The sequence below is a fragment of the Rhinolophus sinicus genome, chromosome 3 (assembly GCF_057876585.1).
Source record: "Rhinolophus sinicus isolate RSI-liver-muscle chromosome 3, RSI-T2T, whole genome shotgun sequence".
NCBI classification, from domain to species: domain Eukaryota; kingdom Metazoa; phylum Chordata; class Mammalia; order Chiroptera; family Rhinolophidae; genus Rhinolophus; species Rhinolophus sinicus.
The window spans coordinates 42,272,552-42,290,103 of record NC_142503.1 but is presented as its reverse complement, the minus strand read 5'-3'; the positions used below and the strand labels follow the sequence as shown (position 1 = coordinate 42,290,103).

The 17,552-nt window shown below is 36.6% G+C and overlaps 1 protein-coding gene across 13 annotated transcripts in view; it reads right to left on the bottom strand.

Annotated features, from left to right (window-relative positions):
* Positions 1–17,552, bottom strand: part of ERBIN (erbb2 interacting protein) — a 104,801-nt gene that overhangs the window by 69,417 nt on the left and 17,832 nt on the right. For all 13 annotated transcript variants that reach the window (XM_019744011.3, XM_019744042.3, XM_019744072.3 and 10 more), the window contains exon 2: positions 543–740. In XM_019744011.3, coding sequence (XP_019599570.2) covers positions 543–731 — 189 coding nt within the window. In that variant the 5' untranslated portion in view covers positions 732–740. The remainder of the gene's footprint in view (positions 1–542; positions 741–17,552) is intronic.

Sequence of the window (17,552 nt, the reverse complement as noted above, 5' to 3'; positions counted from 1 at the left end):
GTGAGGAGATGTTTCACAGCAACAAACCAACTTCATACGTCTAGTTGTTTCTACATTTCAGAAATATTAAGGTCCAAAACATTTCCAAACAACCAGATGTGGGGGAAACAATACTACCTCTTAAAGCTGGTTTGACGATTATGATGTGGTAACTAAAAACAACCCTAATATGTCCTCAATTACAATAATACAAATCAATGTTTTCTAACAAATAAAAAAAGTACTAATTTCAGTTCTTTGTCTAGTTAATTCTACTGGCTGCAGAAATTGTGGTCTTATTATCTACCTTAGTGGCTATAACAAAACTGTAATTAAATACAAAACTTTAAGTTATTTACACAAGTATTCAAGCAGTTAAAGAGATAACTGTTAAAAATTATATTTTAAAAACATTTGACTTGTACTGCATATCCTAAGATAAAATTAAACCAAAATGAAAATAATGCACACATATATATCAGAAGCATTAGACAACATTGGGAATATCACATTTCTAGGCATAAAAATAACCAAAGGCAATTCTTGAAAGAGTTTTAACATACCTTTGGAAGCTCTTCAATCTGATTAGCATCTAAATAGAGCTCCTCCAAAGTTTTTTCAAAAGTAAAAATCTCTTTGGGAACCTGTTCCAAACTGCAATGAGAATAATCAAGAGTAGTGACAGTCTCCTCTTCCCCTCGTAGGCAACGACATGGTACCAACCGCACAAACAAACTTCGTTTTGTAGTCATTTTTAGACACTGGAATATTCAAATAAAAATAAATTTGGTTAAAACATGCATATTATAACCAACAATTTTTTAAAACAAATTATTCCTATTCATTTATCACAATTTATATATCACAGATAAATACCTCCTTCCCTACCCCCAATGAAATGCATTTAACTGCTCTACTATAAAAATTTATATATACTGAATTTCAACCTCAAGCACTTCTGTACTTCACAAAAGATCCGTTTAGTAACCATATGCTTCTAGAAGAACCATGTTTTATGAGTCTGCTCATCCTCAATAAGAAAAACACTAATGCAACAAAGATAATTCTTAATTTCTGGCTAAGAGCTGTTTGTTTCTTAATTAAGATCTTGACTATGCAGTTTTGAGTCGGAAGTGGGAATGCGAAGATATTTTCAGGTCTTCCCAACCAGCCATCACAATCAATCACCTTTTATTTTCCTATGACTCTCCCACATCAAAATTCCAATCTATGCCAAGTATATTTTGTTTCAAGTAAGTATTGGTCTTTTAATTTTCTGAAGAGCTTATAGGTCTTACATTTGTTAAAGGTTATACACGAGAGAACAAACTTGCTTCAGTAATGTACAAACTTCATCATTTCAAACTTACTGGAGAAAAGAAAAGGTTCAATTCTGAATTAGTGAAAATTCTCAAGGCTCATTGTATTAAGAACACAATGTATGTACACAGGTTAATTCCAGCTAGGCTAAGATCATATTAGTCACGAAAAGCCTACTTCAATTAAATAAGAATGACTGCTAATTAGTGTTATCAATTCTTTGTAAAATGAGAAATTCTTGCCCTAGGCAGAAGACTCTGTTACAGTATTAGACTCCTACCAAGCAGGGCCAAAAAGACTAGGTTGAAACCAATGAGGCAAATGCCTCAGGCACAAAATGTAAGGAGGCACCAAGAAAACTCAGTAATCAAATTAAATATTTTAATGCAATATTTTTTAAAAATTAAAATGACTGGGCCAGCCCAGTGGCTCAGGTGGCTGGAGTGACGCTCTCCTAACGCCGAGGTCGCAGGTTCAATTCCCACATGGGCCAGTGAGCTGCGCCTTCTACATCTAAGATTGCGAACAACAGCTCTCTCTGGAGCTGGGCTGCTGTGAGCTGCCATGGGCTGGCTGAGTGGTGCCGTGGGCTACCGTGTGCTGCCATGAGCAGCCAGTGGCCAGCATGAGTAGCCAGCAACCATCATGGGCTGCTGTGTGCTGCCATGAGCGGCCAGTGCCCAGCATGAGTGGCCGGCAGCCAGCATGAGTGGCTGGAAGCCATTGTGAGCGGCCAGCAGCCGGTGAGAGCTGCCGTGACCTGCTGTGAGCAGTCAACATAGTCATCAACCAACTGCCTCAGTGGGGGGGGGGGGGCAAGGCTCATTAACACCATCATGAGCTGCGTCCTACACAACTAGATTGAGAAACAACGGCTTGAACTGGTTTGTGGGGGGAGGGGTGGAAGAAGGGGGGGAAATTAAAATCACTAAAACCATCCATTTATGAACAAAATTGCTGATTTTTAAATAAAAATAGGATCAGTATTACCAATTTTTTTCTTTTGCCTCAGGCTCCAATATGGCTCTGCAAGGCACTGCTTCTAACTCCTTCAATTCCAATTATAGGGTATTCTTAAAGTATTTACCAACAATAGGATAAGTATTTCCCTTGCAATCTGTTTAAAGATCTGACCATTCTTAATCACTATGTGCCAGGCACCGTGCTAATAAATTCTTTAGAGAAACTATATGCATATTCTCATTTCCCCCTCATATAGCTTTCTAAACAATGTGCTATTATTATCCCTATTTTTCCATAAAGAAACTGATTCTGTGCTCTTACTGTTCTATACTGTGTCTCGATATATAATAATATACTTGAACTCAGGTGCTCAAAATTATTCAACTATCAATAGGCCTTTACTACATACTTCTTTAGGGCTTACAAAAATGGAACTACTGATGTGGTTCAGGGCATACCACCCCAAAATATAGCACCTTGGTATATTGACTATTTTAAACTGAAGGAGTCTGAGAAAACAGCAGAAGCAGGAAGGTCATCTGAACTTACCCCGCCCTTCCCCCCCAAAACAGGTCATAAAACCCTCAGGTGACAGGTGCCCTCCCTGTACACAGAGGAAAGGAACAGTCTTATCTTTGAAGGCAAAGGGAGAAGAATCCTAACAAACAGGCTTTGCTAAATTCCAAGTTTACTATAGTTGCCTCACACTCTTTGACCTATTATTAGTTATATATACATGACTGTCCACTCTTCATCAAACCAGCATAAAAATACTCGGGTTTAACAGTTTCTTTGGGTCTTCATTTTCTTATGGAAGCTCACATGTCACTTAAAACTTAAAAAAATGTAGATACTTTTTCTCCTGTTAATCTGCCTTTGTTAATTTTCAGACCCAGCAAGGGACCCAAAGAGAGCTGAGGAAAAATTTTTCTACCCTTCATTATGTCAAACATCAATTGTTTCCATTTAAAATCTTTGTCTCATGGGGATGCAATGTACAGGATACCGTGTTTCCCCAAAAATAAGACCTAGCCGGACCATCAGTTCTAATGCACCTTTTGGAGCAAAAATTAATATAAGACCCAGTATTGTATTACATTATATTTATTATATTATGTTACATAAGACAGGGTATAATATAATATAATATAAATATACTGGGTCTTACATTAATTTTTGCTCCAAAAGTGGCATTAGAGCTGATGGTCCGGCTAGGTCTTATTTTCGGGGAAACTCTGTAGTTACTACAGTTTATTACACCTCTATAAAAACAACAATACAAATCTTGGTCAACAAATACCGAGAAAAATTTACTGAATGCTTATTAAATATCTATGTTTATATGAAGATGTGGTTTACTGATAAGAATAAGCAGTTTTATTGATCTAATAGGAATTTAATTGCTAAAGGAGAATTTAGCTTAGACTTGTGTGTTTATGAGGTAATAAAAAAGATTCCAGAAATGAACGTTAAAATTTTTTGTTCAAGATATTCCAAGACTTCAACTGATAATGAGTTAGGAGGATACTTAAGAACAATGGGAAAGAGCTCTATTTGCTCTGTCCAATGTGGTAACTGCTACACACAGGTGGCATTTTAACCTTAAAATTCAAGTTAAACCAAATAAAATTTAAAATCTAAATCTAGTTTATTGGTTTCACTAACCACATTTTAAATGCTCAAGAGCCACATGTGGCTATGGCCACTATATTGGATAGGGGAATATACAGAACATTTCTAACACTGCAGATTGTTCTATGGAACAACACTGGTGAGATGTCTCAAATTTTACTCTGGTCCATCATATTATAACTACCGTATGCTTATATTTATTTAATTGAATGGTATCTAAGAACATGGAAAATATGGCCTAAAAATCCATTTTCCAAAAATCATAATGGACTTGGGAGTATAATTTCTGAGAATAAAGGACATGAAACATTATCAAATACATGTGATTACAGAAGAGTTTATTTATTTTAGAGGTTATCATCTGTGCAGGGCACTTGAGGTGTGAGGCAATTTAGAGGGCAGAGTAATCATTAACGAAGGTAAAACCTCCTCCAAGATTTTTCTGTAGTGCAGATCATAAATAGATGTAGACAGATGATGGTCCGACTGTAGAACTTCTCAGAAGGGACAATGAATTCAGGAAAGGAATTAGATGCTTATCTCTGGGAAGCTGCAATGAGTTCACATCTTTAATGAAAATTCCTGAGGACAGAGACTGTGAAGACCTCAGATTAAATTCAGTAGGACTCAACCCCAAACAAAAACGGACCCCAATTTAGCAGACTAAAAACTACTGATTGATAAGAAAGGAGGGGGACTTTAATTACTGAGGGCAGAGGAGGAAAGTACCACATGAAACAAGAAATAGATGAGTAACAACATCCAAAGAGATCCTCTCTTACACAATACTACAAAGGAAGTAAACCAAAGGGAGTAAGCCTAGCCTGGTCTAAACAGGAAGTGATCAGAAGGGAGACTGCTAATTAGAATTTCAGTGTTGTGGTAAGTTAAGAGCCACTTTCTAAATCAGACTTAACACGGTAAATGTAAAAATTTTCTAATCAAATGGAAAAAGAGGAGATAGCCGAGAAAGGCATAATAATAAGTCAAAACACTTTCTAACAAAAGAAATTAAAGCCACTTATCACTGGGTTGAATTTATCTCCCTGCTATTTCTTAATTGAGCCAACATTCTATGGAAACCAAAAAAAGGAAGAAAGGTAAGAAGGAAGGGAGGAAGAGAGGGAGGGAGGGAGGGAGGGAGGTAAGGAGGGAGGGAGGAAAATTAAAACAAAAATATATCTTTATGACTTTAAGGAACACCTCTTCTAATTTCTTATTTACCTCAAAACATAAATTAATTCTCAAAAATTCACCAGTGTAAACTGACACACACAAATTTGCTAACTTCTAAATAAATGGCTAGTTTCTTAACCAGTCATTGGATTGTTCTTAATATACTTGTAAACTATGGAGAGTCCTCCTCTATATCAAATAACAAATACCCCTTTATCTACCATTAAAACTCCATTATTTGATCTTACTGAGGAATAAGTTTTTCCAAGAAAATGAACTCTAATCACCAATTATACTTAAATTAAGTAGTTTTTGATGGTTTTAAGTGGCAGAAACTGTTACCTGCTTATCAAATTCCTCCTTTCCAGAATTTTTCTCCTCTTAGGGTGGTAACAGACCCTCTGAAATATCCACTTTTGAGCTTTCCAAGAAGGGTGGATAGGGGACGACGAATGGACCACAGAGTTAAAATCAATGACACATACTCAGAAGTCTGCTTCAGGGTAGAATGAGGGTTGGTTCTGGGGGGGAAAATCTGCTTTCCTTATTCAGGGCCAGATGTGAATGTGATGTCTACTGCTATAACAACCATCCTAACCTACCAACCATAAGTCAACAACAAACATGATTAAAAACCAAAATCAGTAAGACTGACAGAGTAGAAACACAAAACAAGCTGTGGGTCTGTAGGTCTCTAACAGTGTTGTTAGAATTAGCTGAACTAATGCCAACTACTGCCTACTTCTAGATTTCTTGGTTTGTAAGAAAACTAAATCTTCCATTTGCTTATTAAACCATTGCTAGATTTTCTATACCTGTAGCCAACACATTCCAAAGTGAGATCATCTAAAATCCAAAACAATAGCATTGACTAAAAGTATATACATCATAAATAAATAATCTTTTTCCTAAAAATTCAGTAATATTACTAAATGTGTTTCAGAGTTTTAGAGTCACCCTGAATATATCTGGCTATTTGACTCTATGCTAAATGGTTTAGAATTACTGAATTGTTTAATCTTCTCCACAAATTCTACATACAGTCCACTCCGCAAACAATACCTTCATGTGTAACAAGCAAAGCTGGCCACTAACTTTGTCATACAATATACTACTCCCCCATATGCTGATAGTCTGGTAGAATGGAACTGCCAATAAACTGAGATGGAATAAGACTACGGAAAGGGCAGGGTGCAGAAAAGGGAGAAGAGAAGTTTGTGTTTAGAAAATTTAGTTTGAAAGATATTCTACTGGGATTCTGAGTACGCAGTTGGATATGGGTATTCTGAGACGTAAGGAAGAGATCCAAGTTGAGGATATAAATTTGGAAGTCATCTGCTTAAAGATGATATTTAAAGCAACAAAATTAGATGAAAGCATCAAAGGCACGAGTGTAGACAGAAAACAGGTCCAATGACTGAACCCTGAGATATTATAAAAATAGGTCAGAAACAAGAGACAGAACCAGCAAAGGACACCGAAGAAAAACAGTGAGTCAAGAGAAAGCAAACAAAAAATGTGTGATATCCTAACAGCCAAATGAAAAAAAATGTTGCAAGAAGGAAGTTATCAACTACCATATTTTGTCATGTAAAATGTGCATTTTTGCCCAAATTTGTGAGTGAAAAATAACGACGCACATTATACATGGGTAGTACTAATCCCATATCTATATAAATGTTTTTAATCTTTTAAATTATGCTTATAGTTAAAAAAGTATAACTCTAGAAATCAGTAACGAGGTCAAACATATGGTGATGGAAGAACTAACTCTGGGTGGTGAACATACAATGTGATATATAGATGACGTATTACAGAACTGTACACTTGGAACCTATGTAATTTTACTACCTATTGTCACCTCAATAAATATTAATTTAAAAAAGTCAGTAACAATATCCATATGCAAAATAATACCCTGGAATACGATAATTGGCTTTGTTCAACTTACGATTAACTTGCATGATGAAGAGTTCTTGGCCTTCTATGATGTGTAAATATCATAAATTTGTTACTGGTACATAAAATTTCTTGCACCTTATATCTGTTCCTGTGTTTTGTAATTATTTGTTACATAAAATTTCTTGTACCATAATATGTTAAAAAATAAATGCTAGAATTTCTTTATAATACAAAAAACAAGCATACCTAAATGTAAACAAATAAAAATTTGAATTAAAAATTTAAAACAAAAGATTTTTTCTCCTGAAAGTTTGGGCCAATAACGTGGGTGCGCATTATACACAGCAAAATACAGTACGTTAATGAAGGATTAGAATTGCCGCTGTGCAGTAATACAAAAGTCATCAATTATCTTGACAAGACCGATTATTGTGGAGTAGTGGAGACAAAACACTATTTGGAAGGGATTCAAGAAGTATGAGCATCACTTGACGTAACAGACAATTCAGGTAGTTTGGTTATAAAGGACATTAGAAAAATAGAGCAGTAGCAAGGGTAGCATGTGAATCAAGAGCTGCAACAGTGGATTTGTAGGCAGATGGAAATAATCTACTTAGAGTAAGAGAAGATCCCATTGATCAATTTTTATAAAGAGATTTAGGCAACAATTCACAGACTGTCCTAACCAAATCTCTCACCAATAAAAAAGCTGCTTATGAGGAGGAAAACAAAACTAAAGAAATCTTGTTTGCAATGGTAATAATTAGCTGAATAAAATTTACTTATTTTTCAAAAGTATAGGTTACCTTCTAGAGACTCTGATTTAGGAGATTAGATACAAAACTCAAGATTCTTTATCTAAAACAAAATGCCGATGTGATTCTTTTCCCCAATTGTTTCAACAATAATCAATACTGCTAGAGCTTATTTTATTTATACTCAAATCATCATCTTTCCTCCCTCCCCATCCTCTATTATTATTTTGACAAACTCTCAGTTTGGGAATTACTCTAACAATTGAAAAGTGAAATCACCATAAAGGTTTTTAAACATATAGTGTATTCTCTATTGATGTAAAGAGATCACAAGTTATACTTGGCTAGGTTTAAGAGAAATCTTATGTTGGAGCAATCTTTCTAAATGAGTTCAGAAGTTAAAATGCACAATAAAAGTCCTCAGGCATGTTCACAGTGATTAGATGGTATTTAGTGTTTGTATAAGATCATTTTAATCATGTCTATCACAGTGTTTGTTAATCTGTATTTAGTATACCTATGCTTAGTTCTGAGGCTTTTTATGAAAATTATTAACCCATTTACTGGTACGTACATGAAGAGTAAACAATGAAAAGTGATATTAAAAAGAACAAGAATAGAAACTTACGTAATAAAAAAATTACAAATGATGTATTTTTTTTTAACTTTACTGGGGAATATTGGGGAACAGTGTGTTTCTCCAGGGCTCATCGCTCCAAGTCACAGTCCTTCAATCTAGTTGTGGAGGGCACAGCTCACTGGCCCATGTGGGAATCGAACAGGCAACCCGGTTGTTCAGAGCTCGAGCTCTAACCAACTGAGCCATCCGGCCACCCCTATAAATCCTGTATTAACAGCATTTATTCTGAAGGACAAATCAACAACTGAATGTATAAAATATGCTATGCCTACAACATATACAGAAGATGAGAAAAGAAGGTTGATGGAATAGCTAGGTTTCACACTTATCGCTATAAAATCAACAGCAATGTCTCATGCCTACTAGCCTAATTCTAATCCAGTAGAAAGCTGAGTTTCTTCAGTATCCGCTTTGTTAATCAAACTTTTGTATCAAACCATGATTAGTGCATACATGTATAAAAAAAAATCTTAATGTGGAATAAAGTAGTAGACGTATATACTGAACTTACTAAGGAGTTCCCAGCTTTGCAGAAATGTCCATTTTTATATTTTTACATATAATTTACATAATGAAATGGACAGATCCTTAAAGTTTAGCTTGCCAAATGCATACATCCATGTAACCAACAGGAATCAAGATATAAAATCTTTCCATCACCTCAGAAAATTCCCATGTGCTACTTTCTAGTCAACACCCTGACCACGGCACCCTGACCTGAATAACAGCGCTATAACGTTTGTGCGCAGCTGTGAGGAGAATGCAGGGTTCAGTTCTCATGGGTAAGTACGTGAAACTGAAATTGCAGGGTAACAGCCTATAAGCATGTTTAATTTTATTTAAGGAAAAAAACCAACAAGTTGTTTTACAAAGTGATTTTAACATTTAAGACTCCCAGATTTCTAGTTACATCCTTACCAACACTTGATATTTTCCGTCTTTCTTAATTTTAATCTGTAGTTGGTGCACAGCAGTATCTCATTGTGTTTTTATTTTGCATTTCTCTAATTACAAATGGCATAGCGGAGGCTCATCTGTACTTGGACCTCATTTAGATGATAAGATAATGAACGTCAAGCTTGACATTCTAATGGGATCAGACTTTTGAAGAGAATGACCACATTTTGTGTATGGAGGAATATAAACTATTGTGCAAGAAGATACACTGTATTGGAAAACAATTCTCCACAAACCTCTGGTCTCAGTCTTCTAAGCAATGTCATTCACAGCCAATTTAAGATGTTTGTATACGGAGACACTCCAAGATTATTATGTTTAGCAACAGTGAGACAGTCCAACATCCTCTCTCCAGAGATTTGCTTATATTCCAGAGTGAAAATAAGGTCTCTCTCTGTCCAGAGGAGAGGACAGACAGGTCACCAGCGGTCCTCTGTAATGTCAGAGTTTCCTAATTTGGGTTTCCTCTCCTGTAATGCACACTACTGCTTGAGCAGGTACCATTTGACCCTCACTGTGACAATCTGGCTCAGGTAACTGACACGAGATATTGCCTTGGTTGCTGCTTTTGCAGTAATAAACTCTGTCTCTGATCCAGAAGTCCTGCGTTTTCTGACAGGTTAACATGAGAGCTTTTAAGAAGGGTAATACTCAGACCCTTTACTGTCTCTGATTTAACCACCGTAAATTAAGAAACACAGCTACAATGTTTTACACCACCTAACATCAAGATAACAAATCTATTTCCCCATTCCTTGAATTTGGGCTGACCTTGTGACTTGCTTACATAAAACTCAATGGGGCAGAAATTTGCTGGGCAAGTAACAGTGCCTAACGTGTTTCCCCGAAAATAAGACCTAGCTGGACCATAAGCTCTAATGCGTCTTTTGGAGCCAAAATTAATATAAGACCCGGTCTTATTTTATTATAATATATTTTATTATTAATATAAGACTGGGTCTTATATTAATTTTGGCTCCAAAAGACGCATTAGAATTGATGGTCCGGCTAGATCTTATTTTCAGCAAAACACGGTAGGAGCAATACGTTATACCAAGTAGGTGTATTTTTCCTCCCATCTTAAAAAGGACCTCTCCAGCTATCAACCCATTTCTCTGCTCCCCTTTACGACAAAATTCCAAACAAGCTGCCTATACAATATACACTATCTTCAATTATCCCATCAATAGTTCTTAAACCCACTCCATTCACACTTCTGTCCCCATCACCTCAGTGGAAACTGTCGTCCCTATGTCATCAATGGCCTGCCAACCTACTGCTAAATCCAACGAACAATTCTAAGTTCACAGCTCAGCTGACTTCTTAGTAGCATAGCTCCCAACTACTTTACTCATTTCCTTCACTTAGTTGCCAAGACAACACATCTTCCTAATTTTGTTCCTACACCACTGGTCACACCTTAGTCTCTGTGGGGACAAAGTCCTAGAGAGCAGTTTCCAGGCTCTCGGCCTCCCGTGGAAAGGTGCTGGCTCGGGTAGTAGATGGCCGTCGCTGTGACTAGTTACCAGTTAGCTATTAGCCACTGAGATAGCTGCCATGGCTGTGCTGGGGGGCTGGCTGGTTGGCAAAGAAGCAGATGGTGGGTTGCAGCTCCTGCTTCCTGTGTCTCCAACCCAGACACCAGCGAGAATATAGTGGTATGACTCCCCTATCTATGGCTCTGTGGGTGTTCCTTTTCGGCCTCACCATATCCTGCTTTCTTATGTGGGGAGCGGGAGCTGAGACCCTGCATGACAGTCTCCTTTGCTAGCTGCTCCACCTTATGCCAACCTTTCAACACATTATAGTGACAGAGAGCCAGATCTTGGCCCTCTTCTCTATCTATACACATACTCTTGGTGATCATCTAGTTTCAAGTCCTGAAGTATTATCAACTCCTTAAATACTAAGTACTCTAAGGACACCTGTCTTAATTTGGGTTCTCCCAAAAGAAAAGCCTTAAGAAAGGACTTGAGTGCAAGTAGTCCGTCTAGGAAACGACCTGATGGAGCACGAAGAGTATGACAGAGACAGAGGAAAAGCCAATATAAGAAATGGTACTGATATCAGTCATCCCTAGAGACAACAGGGGTTCACTCTACTTAAACCTCCCGAGAAGCACATAGGGGTCTCAGGCTTGTCTGCCCCACAGGATGAAAGGTGAGCTATTGTTATCCACCTGCTCCTGTCTCCCACTGATTTAGAATTGCCTCTGTGGGCACTACCTTTGCCTCACTACCAGCCCATACTTGCTTTGTTTCTGGACTGGCTGGTGTCCCGCATCAGAGAAATCACTGGAGCTCACCATCACTAGGAAGATCAGCCTGAGGTGCTTTCTTGCAGCCCGGGTTAAATCAGAGGTGAGCCGCGAGGATGAGAGGGCAGACCCCACAGCGGCCTGCGGCACTGAAGACTGGGCCAGGCAGCGCTAATCCCAGACGTGCACATCCAACTCCCTATTCTGTCTCCAGTTAGTGATTTCAAGGAACAAGCAGTTAAGTCATGATTTAGAAAAGAGAAAGAGTGAAAATGATGAATGAATCCAAGAGCTGCTTCTGTTTTTGATGGGAGTAGCAGAATATAAACATTAAGAATAGACAATTTCCCAGCAAGTCTAAAGATACAAAACATACCAGTAGGAATCAGAATGGGAATTGAACAGCACAGATAAAAAGTATTTTTGTATTTGAGTACATGTAGACTTTTACCTACCATACAAGGCAAAACAAAAAGGTCTTTTAAGTTCAAATACACAGTGATGTATTTTAGATTTTGCATGACTTTCTATATAAATTACAAAATTATCTCAAGAAATATAGAATCATGGATGCAATTTAAAGGTTTATCAATAAATTATTCTCTAAAAGACACTAAGGGACAGGTGCAGATGCCAGACCACTGCAGTGTACATGTGAAACTGAAGCTGAATTATACTTAATGTCAACTATAATTACACACACACACAGTCACAGGATGTGGAGCACAGCACATGGAATAGAGTCATTGGAGCTGTTCACAGATATATACGGAGCCAGACGGGTAGTAGCTTGGGGGGAGGGGCGTGATCACTTTGTGAAGGGGGTAAATGTCTATTACATTGTTTTGTACACCTGAAGCAAATTTAAAAAAAAGACACTAATCACCTAAGGACTAAGGAATGGAATTTAATCACAAGGTTCAGGACTCATAAGAAATACGTAAAACTTTGCAATTCATGTTACAAACTCAACATAACTGATACCAACACCTATCAAAGCTGACAAGTATACATAAACTAGTCATATTGAGGAATACTTGAAAAAAACCTAAATTACATAAAAGAAACTCAAATGTAGTAGCATACTATACACGACTAAGAAGAATAAATTCTAGGAATGCCAAGATGAATAAACATGAGACAAATCTATTAACAGTAGTACATCATGCAAACAGATGAAAGGGGGGTGAAGGGGGAAAGATCTTCTTGACACTGCCAAAAGGGAATCTAACAAAAGACAACATTCATTCTTGACAACAATCTTAGTAGACTAGAAACAGGATATTTCTTTCCTCAATTAAAAAAGCAACCACCAGCATCATCTTCAAGAAAAGAGAAGAAATATTAGAGATATTCCCATTAAAATTAAAAAGAATATCAGCCCTATCAAGCAAGTGAAAAAAAAACAACCCACAGAATGGGAGAAAGTATTTGCAAACCATATACGTGGTAAGGGACTTTCATCTATTAACAGACTATATAAAGAACTCATACAAGTCAACAATAAAAAGACAAATAAAAAAACTTTAAATGGCAAAAGATTTGAATAGGCATTTTTCCAAAGATATGCTAATGGCTAATAAGCACATGATAAGATACTCAACATCATTAGTCATTAGGGAACTATGAATCAAAACCACAATGAGATAAAATTTTACACCAACTACGATGGCTAAAGGGCAATAACAAGTGTCAGAAAGGGTGTGGAGAAACTGGAACCCTCATATATGATGAAAATTTAAACTGACGTACGTAGTCACTTTTGGAAAAGTCTGGCAGGTCCTCCAAAAACTTAAACATAATTACCATATGACCTTCAATTCCACTCCTTGATATATAACCAAGAGGAATGAAAACACGTGCTTTCAGAAAAACGTGCTACTACTGTTCACAGCAGCATTATCTATGGTGGCCAAAAAGTGGAAACAATCCAATAACCTTCAAATAACGAATGAATAAATAAAATGTTGTATCTCCATACAATGGAATATTACTCAGCTGTAAAAAGAGACAAATACTGATAACATGATACGACATGGATGAATTTTGGAAATGTTATTCTATGGTCAAGAAGCCAGATACAAAAGGCCACACATCATACTTATGATTCCATTTTTAGGAAATGGAATCCTGAATAGACAAATTCATTGAAACAGAAAGTAGATTGGTGGTTGCCAGGGTCGAGGGGCAGGGGAAACACCAGTGACTGCTAATGGGTAGAGGGCTTTGGAGTGTGATGAGATTTTTTGGAATTGGATAGTGATGATAGTTGCAGAGACTTGTAAATGTACTAAAAATTACTGAATTGTACACTTTAAAATAGGTGAATTCTATGGTATGTGAATTATAGCTCACTGAAAAAATGCTTTCAAAAAAGAAATATACCAGGACACAAATTAACGCCACTATTATGTTTTTCTTAATGCTGCATGTATACTACCCCAGAAACAACCAAATTTATTGAAAAGCATGACCTGATTTGAGAATCCTGGACATGAGTGCCACAATGCTTGAAGTTCCACCATTAGTTATTTATTTGGGACCCTCTCCAAACAATCTCTATTAAAATGCAAATTCACCTGCTGTAGACAAGGCTCTAATTTCATAAGGTGAATTTCTTTATAAATATATTTTTTCTAAGTTTAAGAGAAGCTATAGAGAAGGAACTAAGAGCAAAGAACAGAAAAAAGGTAAAAATCAGCAAAAAACAAAAACACATGAGACGCCAGTTATAAATCCTCATTTTTTGGTAAATCTAATGTGTTTGCTTTGGGGTTAATTTAGGGTATGATTATAAACATGACAAACCTTCCAAAGAAAACCAGAACACTCTCGACACTTTATCACAGAAGAATTAAAAGCTTAATTATTAACACTTACAAGTGAAGCTTAAAAATACCACCACACAAGGAAAGTCTTATCTATTAAGTTTCACTTTAGTAGGACTCAGATTAATATTATAGGTATAACATCTATAATTCCATTAAGTCATCCTCAACATCCCTTAGGCCTGAAGGCTCATTTTTTAAGTAAAGTAGCATCATATACAGAAAGAAGACTAGAAAAAAACAAAAATTTAATTTTCTTCTAATCAAATATTACTTTTTCTTATATTTTTTAAACCACATCATTTAGTCCCCTATTTACTGACTGCCTTGCTACTAGGGTATTGTGGGAACATAAAGTATAGTGATTCTCTGATCTTAAAGGACTTAGAAACATGATAGGGGATACAAGACAGAAATTCGTTTTTAAAAGTCAGACTAAAGGGCAACAGTTAAAATGGCACATAGTTAAAATTTTGCTAGAAAGCAAGGGATAAACATTCTGAACACCAGAAAGAAAACTATTACCTTTGTTGCTATTATGTAGAAGAATGATGATGTTTGGACTTTGAAGCGATCCCAAGTGTAAGAAATCACTAGAGTAGAGAATGTACAGTTTAAAACATTATCTTGCTGTAGTGCAAACTTTCATAAACTGTTCTATTTAATCGAAGTGGAATTAGAAACTCCTCTTGACATTCTTAAAGTTATAAGAAGTGGCTGTCCTTTTTTTTTTAATTAAAAGTTTATTGGGGTGACAACTGTTAGTACAGTTACATAGATTTCAGGTGTACAATTCTGTATTCATCATCTATAAATCCCATTGTGTGTTCACCACCCAGAATCAGTTCTCCTTCCAACACCATGTATTTGATCCCCTTTACCCTCATCTACCACCCTGCGCCCCCTTTACCCTCTGGTAACCACTAAACTATTGGTTCTCTGCTTTTTCAGTCTGACTTATTTCGCTTAGCATTATAATCACAAGATCTATCCATGTTGCCACAAATGGTACTATTTCATTTTTTCTACCGAATAGTATTCCATTGTGTATATATACCACAACTTCTTTATCCATTCATCTGTTGAAGGATATTTTGGTTGTTTCCATGTCTTGGCCACCGTAAATAAAGCTGCAATGAACACTGGAGCACATTTGTCTTTATGTATAAATGTTTTCAGATTTTTTGGGTAGATACCCAGGAAAGGGATTGCTGGGTCATATGGTAATTCTATTCATAATTTTTTGAGGAACCTCCACTGTGCCTTCCATAGTGGCTGCACCAATGTGCATTCGAAGTGCCAGAATTTAAATTAAGGTATATAGTAAGTCTCACTACTTGATACAAAGTAAAAACAAAAATGGACATCTATTGATTGCTACTCTGTGCTAGGTACTCTGCTAAAAGCTTACATGCATAATCTCTAGTACTCAGAATAATCTTTAAAGTAGGCTCTAGTTTTATTCCCATTTCACAGATGAGGGAAGTGTGTGATAAATAAGCTTGTACAGGTTTTCCTCTGCTATCTGAAAGCTCACTTTAAACCATTTCACTTTTATGCTTTTTTAAAGACTTAAGTTAGTACCTGTTTTCGCTAACCAAAAGAAATCCAAAAAGGATCTTTGCTTTTACGAAAAAAGGCAGAAAGTGAAAACAGTGTTCAGTGTTTGTTTTGCAGTGGGTCGTAATAGAGGCAGCGTGCACCCCAAGCAATGAAAGTGGCATCCTGCCAAGCTCCTTCCCCGGGAACTGTACGTGCATCTGCCATCGCTTTGAGCTGGAAGTGACTGTGAGCACGTGTCTGCGAGCATCTCTGCTTTATCTCAATGTATTTTGTGCATCTGTTAGCAAGCTGTGCCCTAAGGTGTCAGAAAAGCCTACAACTGGACATAACTAAGCATTTTAATCATGGTGAATGAAATAAAGGTGATGTGTTATTTGGTATGATTTGCTAGATTACTTTGGGGGTCTGGAATGATCAAAAAAATGTTTCCCATATAAGTCAATGTTGATTGCTTCTTTATTCCTGCCGTTTCAGCTTATGAACGGTTTTATAGGAAAGCTCTGCTTTCAGATAGTGGGAAAACATGTATTAGGAAGGTAACCAAGTAGAGCTCCTGAGCTCATCAGCCCTGTTGGCTCCACAGTTCCAGATCTTAACCACTGCAAATGCTCTTTGTAGAAACACCCTACCTATACTTAAAACCTCTTGTGCTTATCTAATCCATGATGTGTGGAAATAGCCTTGATTTTTCAAACATTATTTCTGAAAGTACTTTTGTTAAGTAACAAATTTTAAATTCGCTGTAGAAAAAGTAAGTGGGAAAATGTCAGAGCAGCTAAGAACTGCTGGTGCTTTGTGCCAAGTTCATTCATATGCATTGAACTGACAACCCTCTGCAGTTAGGTATTTTATATACATTTAAATATGAACAAAGGTCACAGGACAAATAAGCAGTAAGTCTCAAGACTCAAAAGTACAATAGCATTCCACAACATCAATGATTTTCAATGAGTGCAAGTACACCTTAGGTTCAAAAATATCAAGGACTGACACGATACTAACACTTAAACAATATTCCTGTTGGAAAAACACTTACATGCATATAGATTTGGGAGTCTTTTGCAACAAAACCCCATGGCCTCCAGACAGTAAGGGGGAAAAGGTGTGATAGATGAGGGTAAAAGGGATCAACTATATGGTGATGGAAGGAGAACTGACTCTGGGTGGTAAACACACAACGTGACATATAGATGATGTATTACAGAATTGTACACTTGAAACCTATGCAACTCTACTAACCATTGTCACCCTAATAAACTTTAAAAAAAACAACAAAAAAAAACCACCAATGGCCTCTGGGTGGGAACCATTCTAAAATTTCAATACAGATATTCTGCCTATACTAAAACGGATAGGAAAAATGACACAGCAGACATCTTTAGAATAACTTCCCAATTCACAATGACCCCTCCTTTCTCTGAGAAAAGGTGACTACAAATTCATAAAATACATGAAACTTTAAAAATACAGTTATATTTTTAAGACAATACAATAGAGCAAAGACGTTCTTGCCAACAAATGGTACCAGAACTGGACATCCACATGCAAAAGAATAAAACAAAATCTAGACACAAACCTTA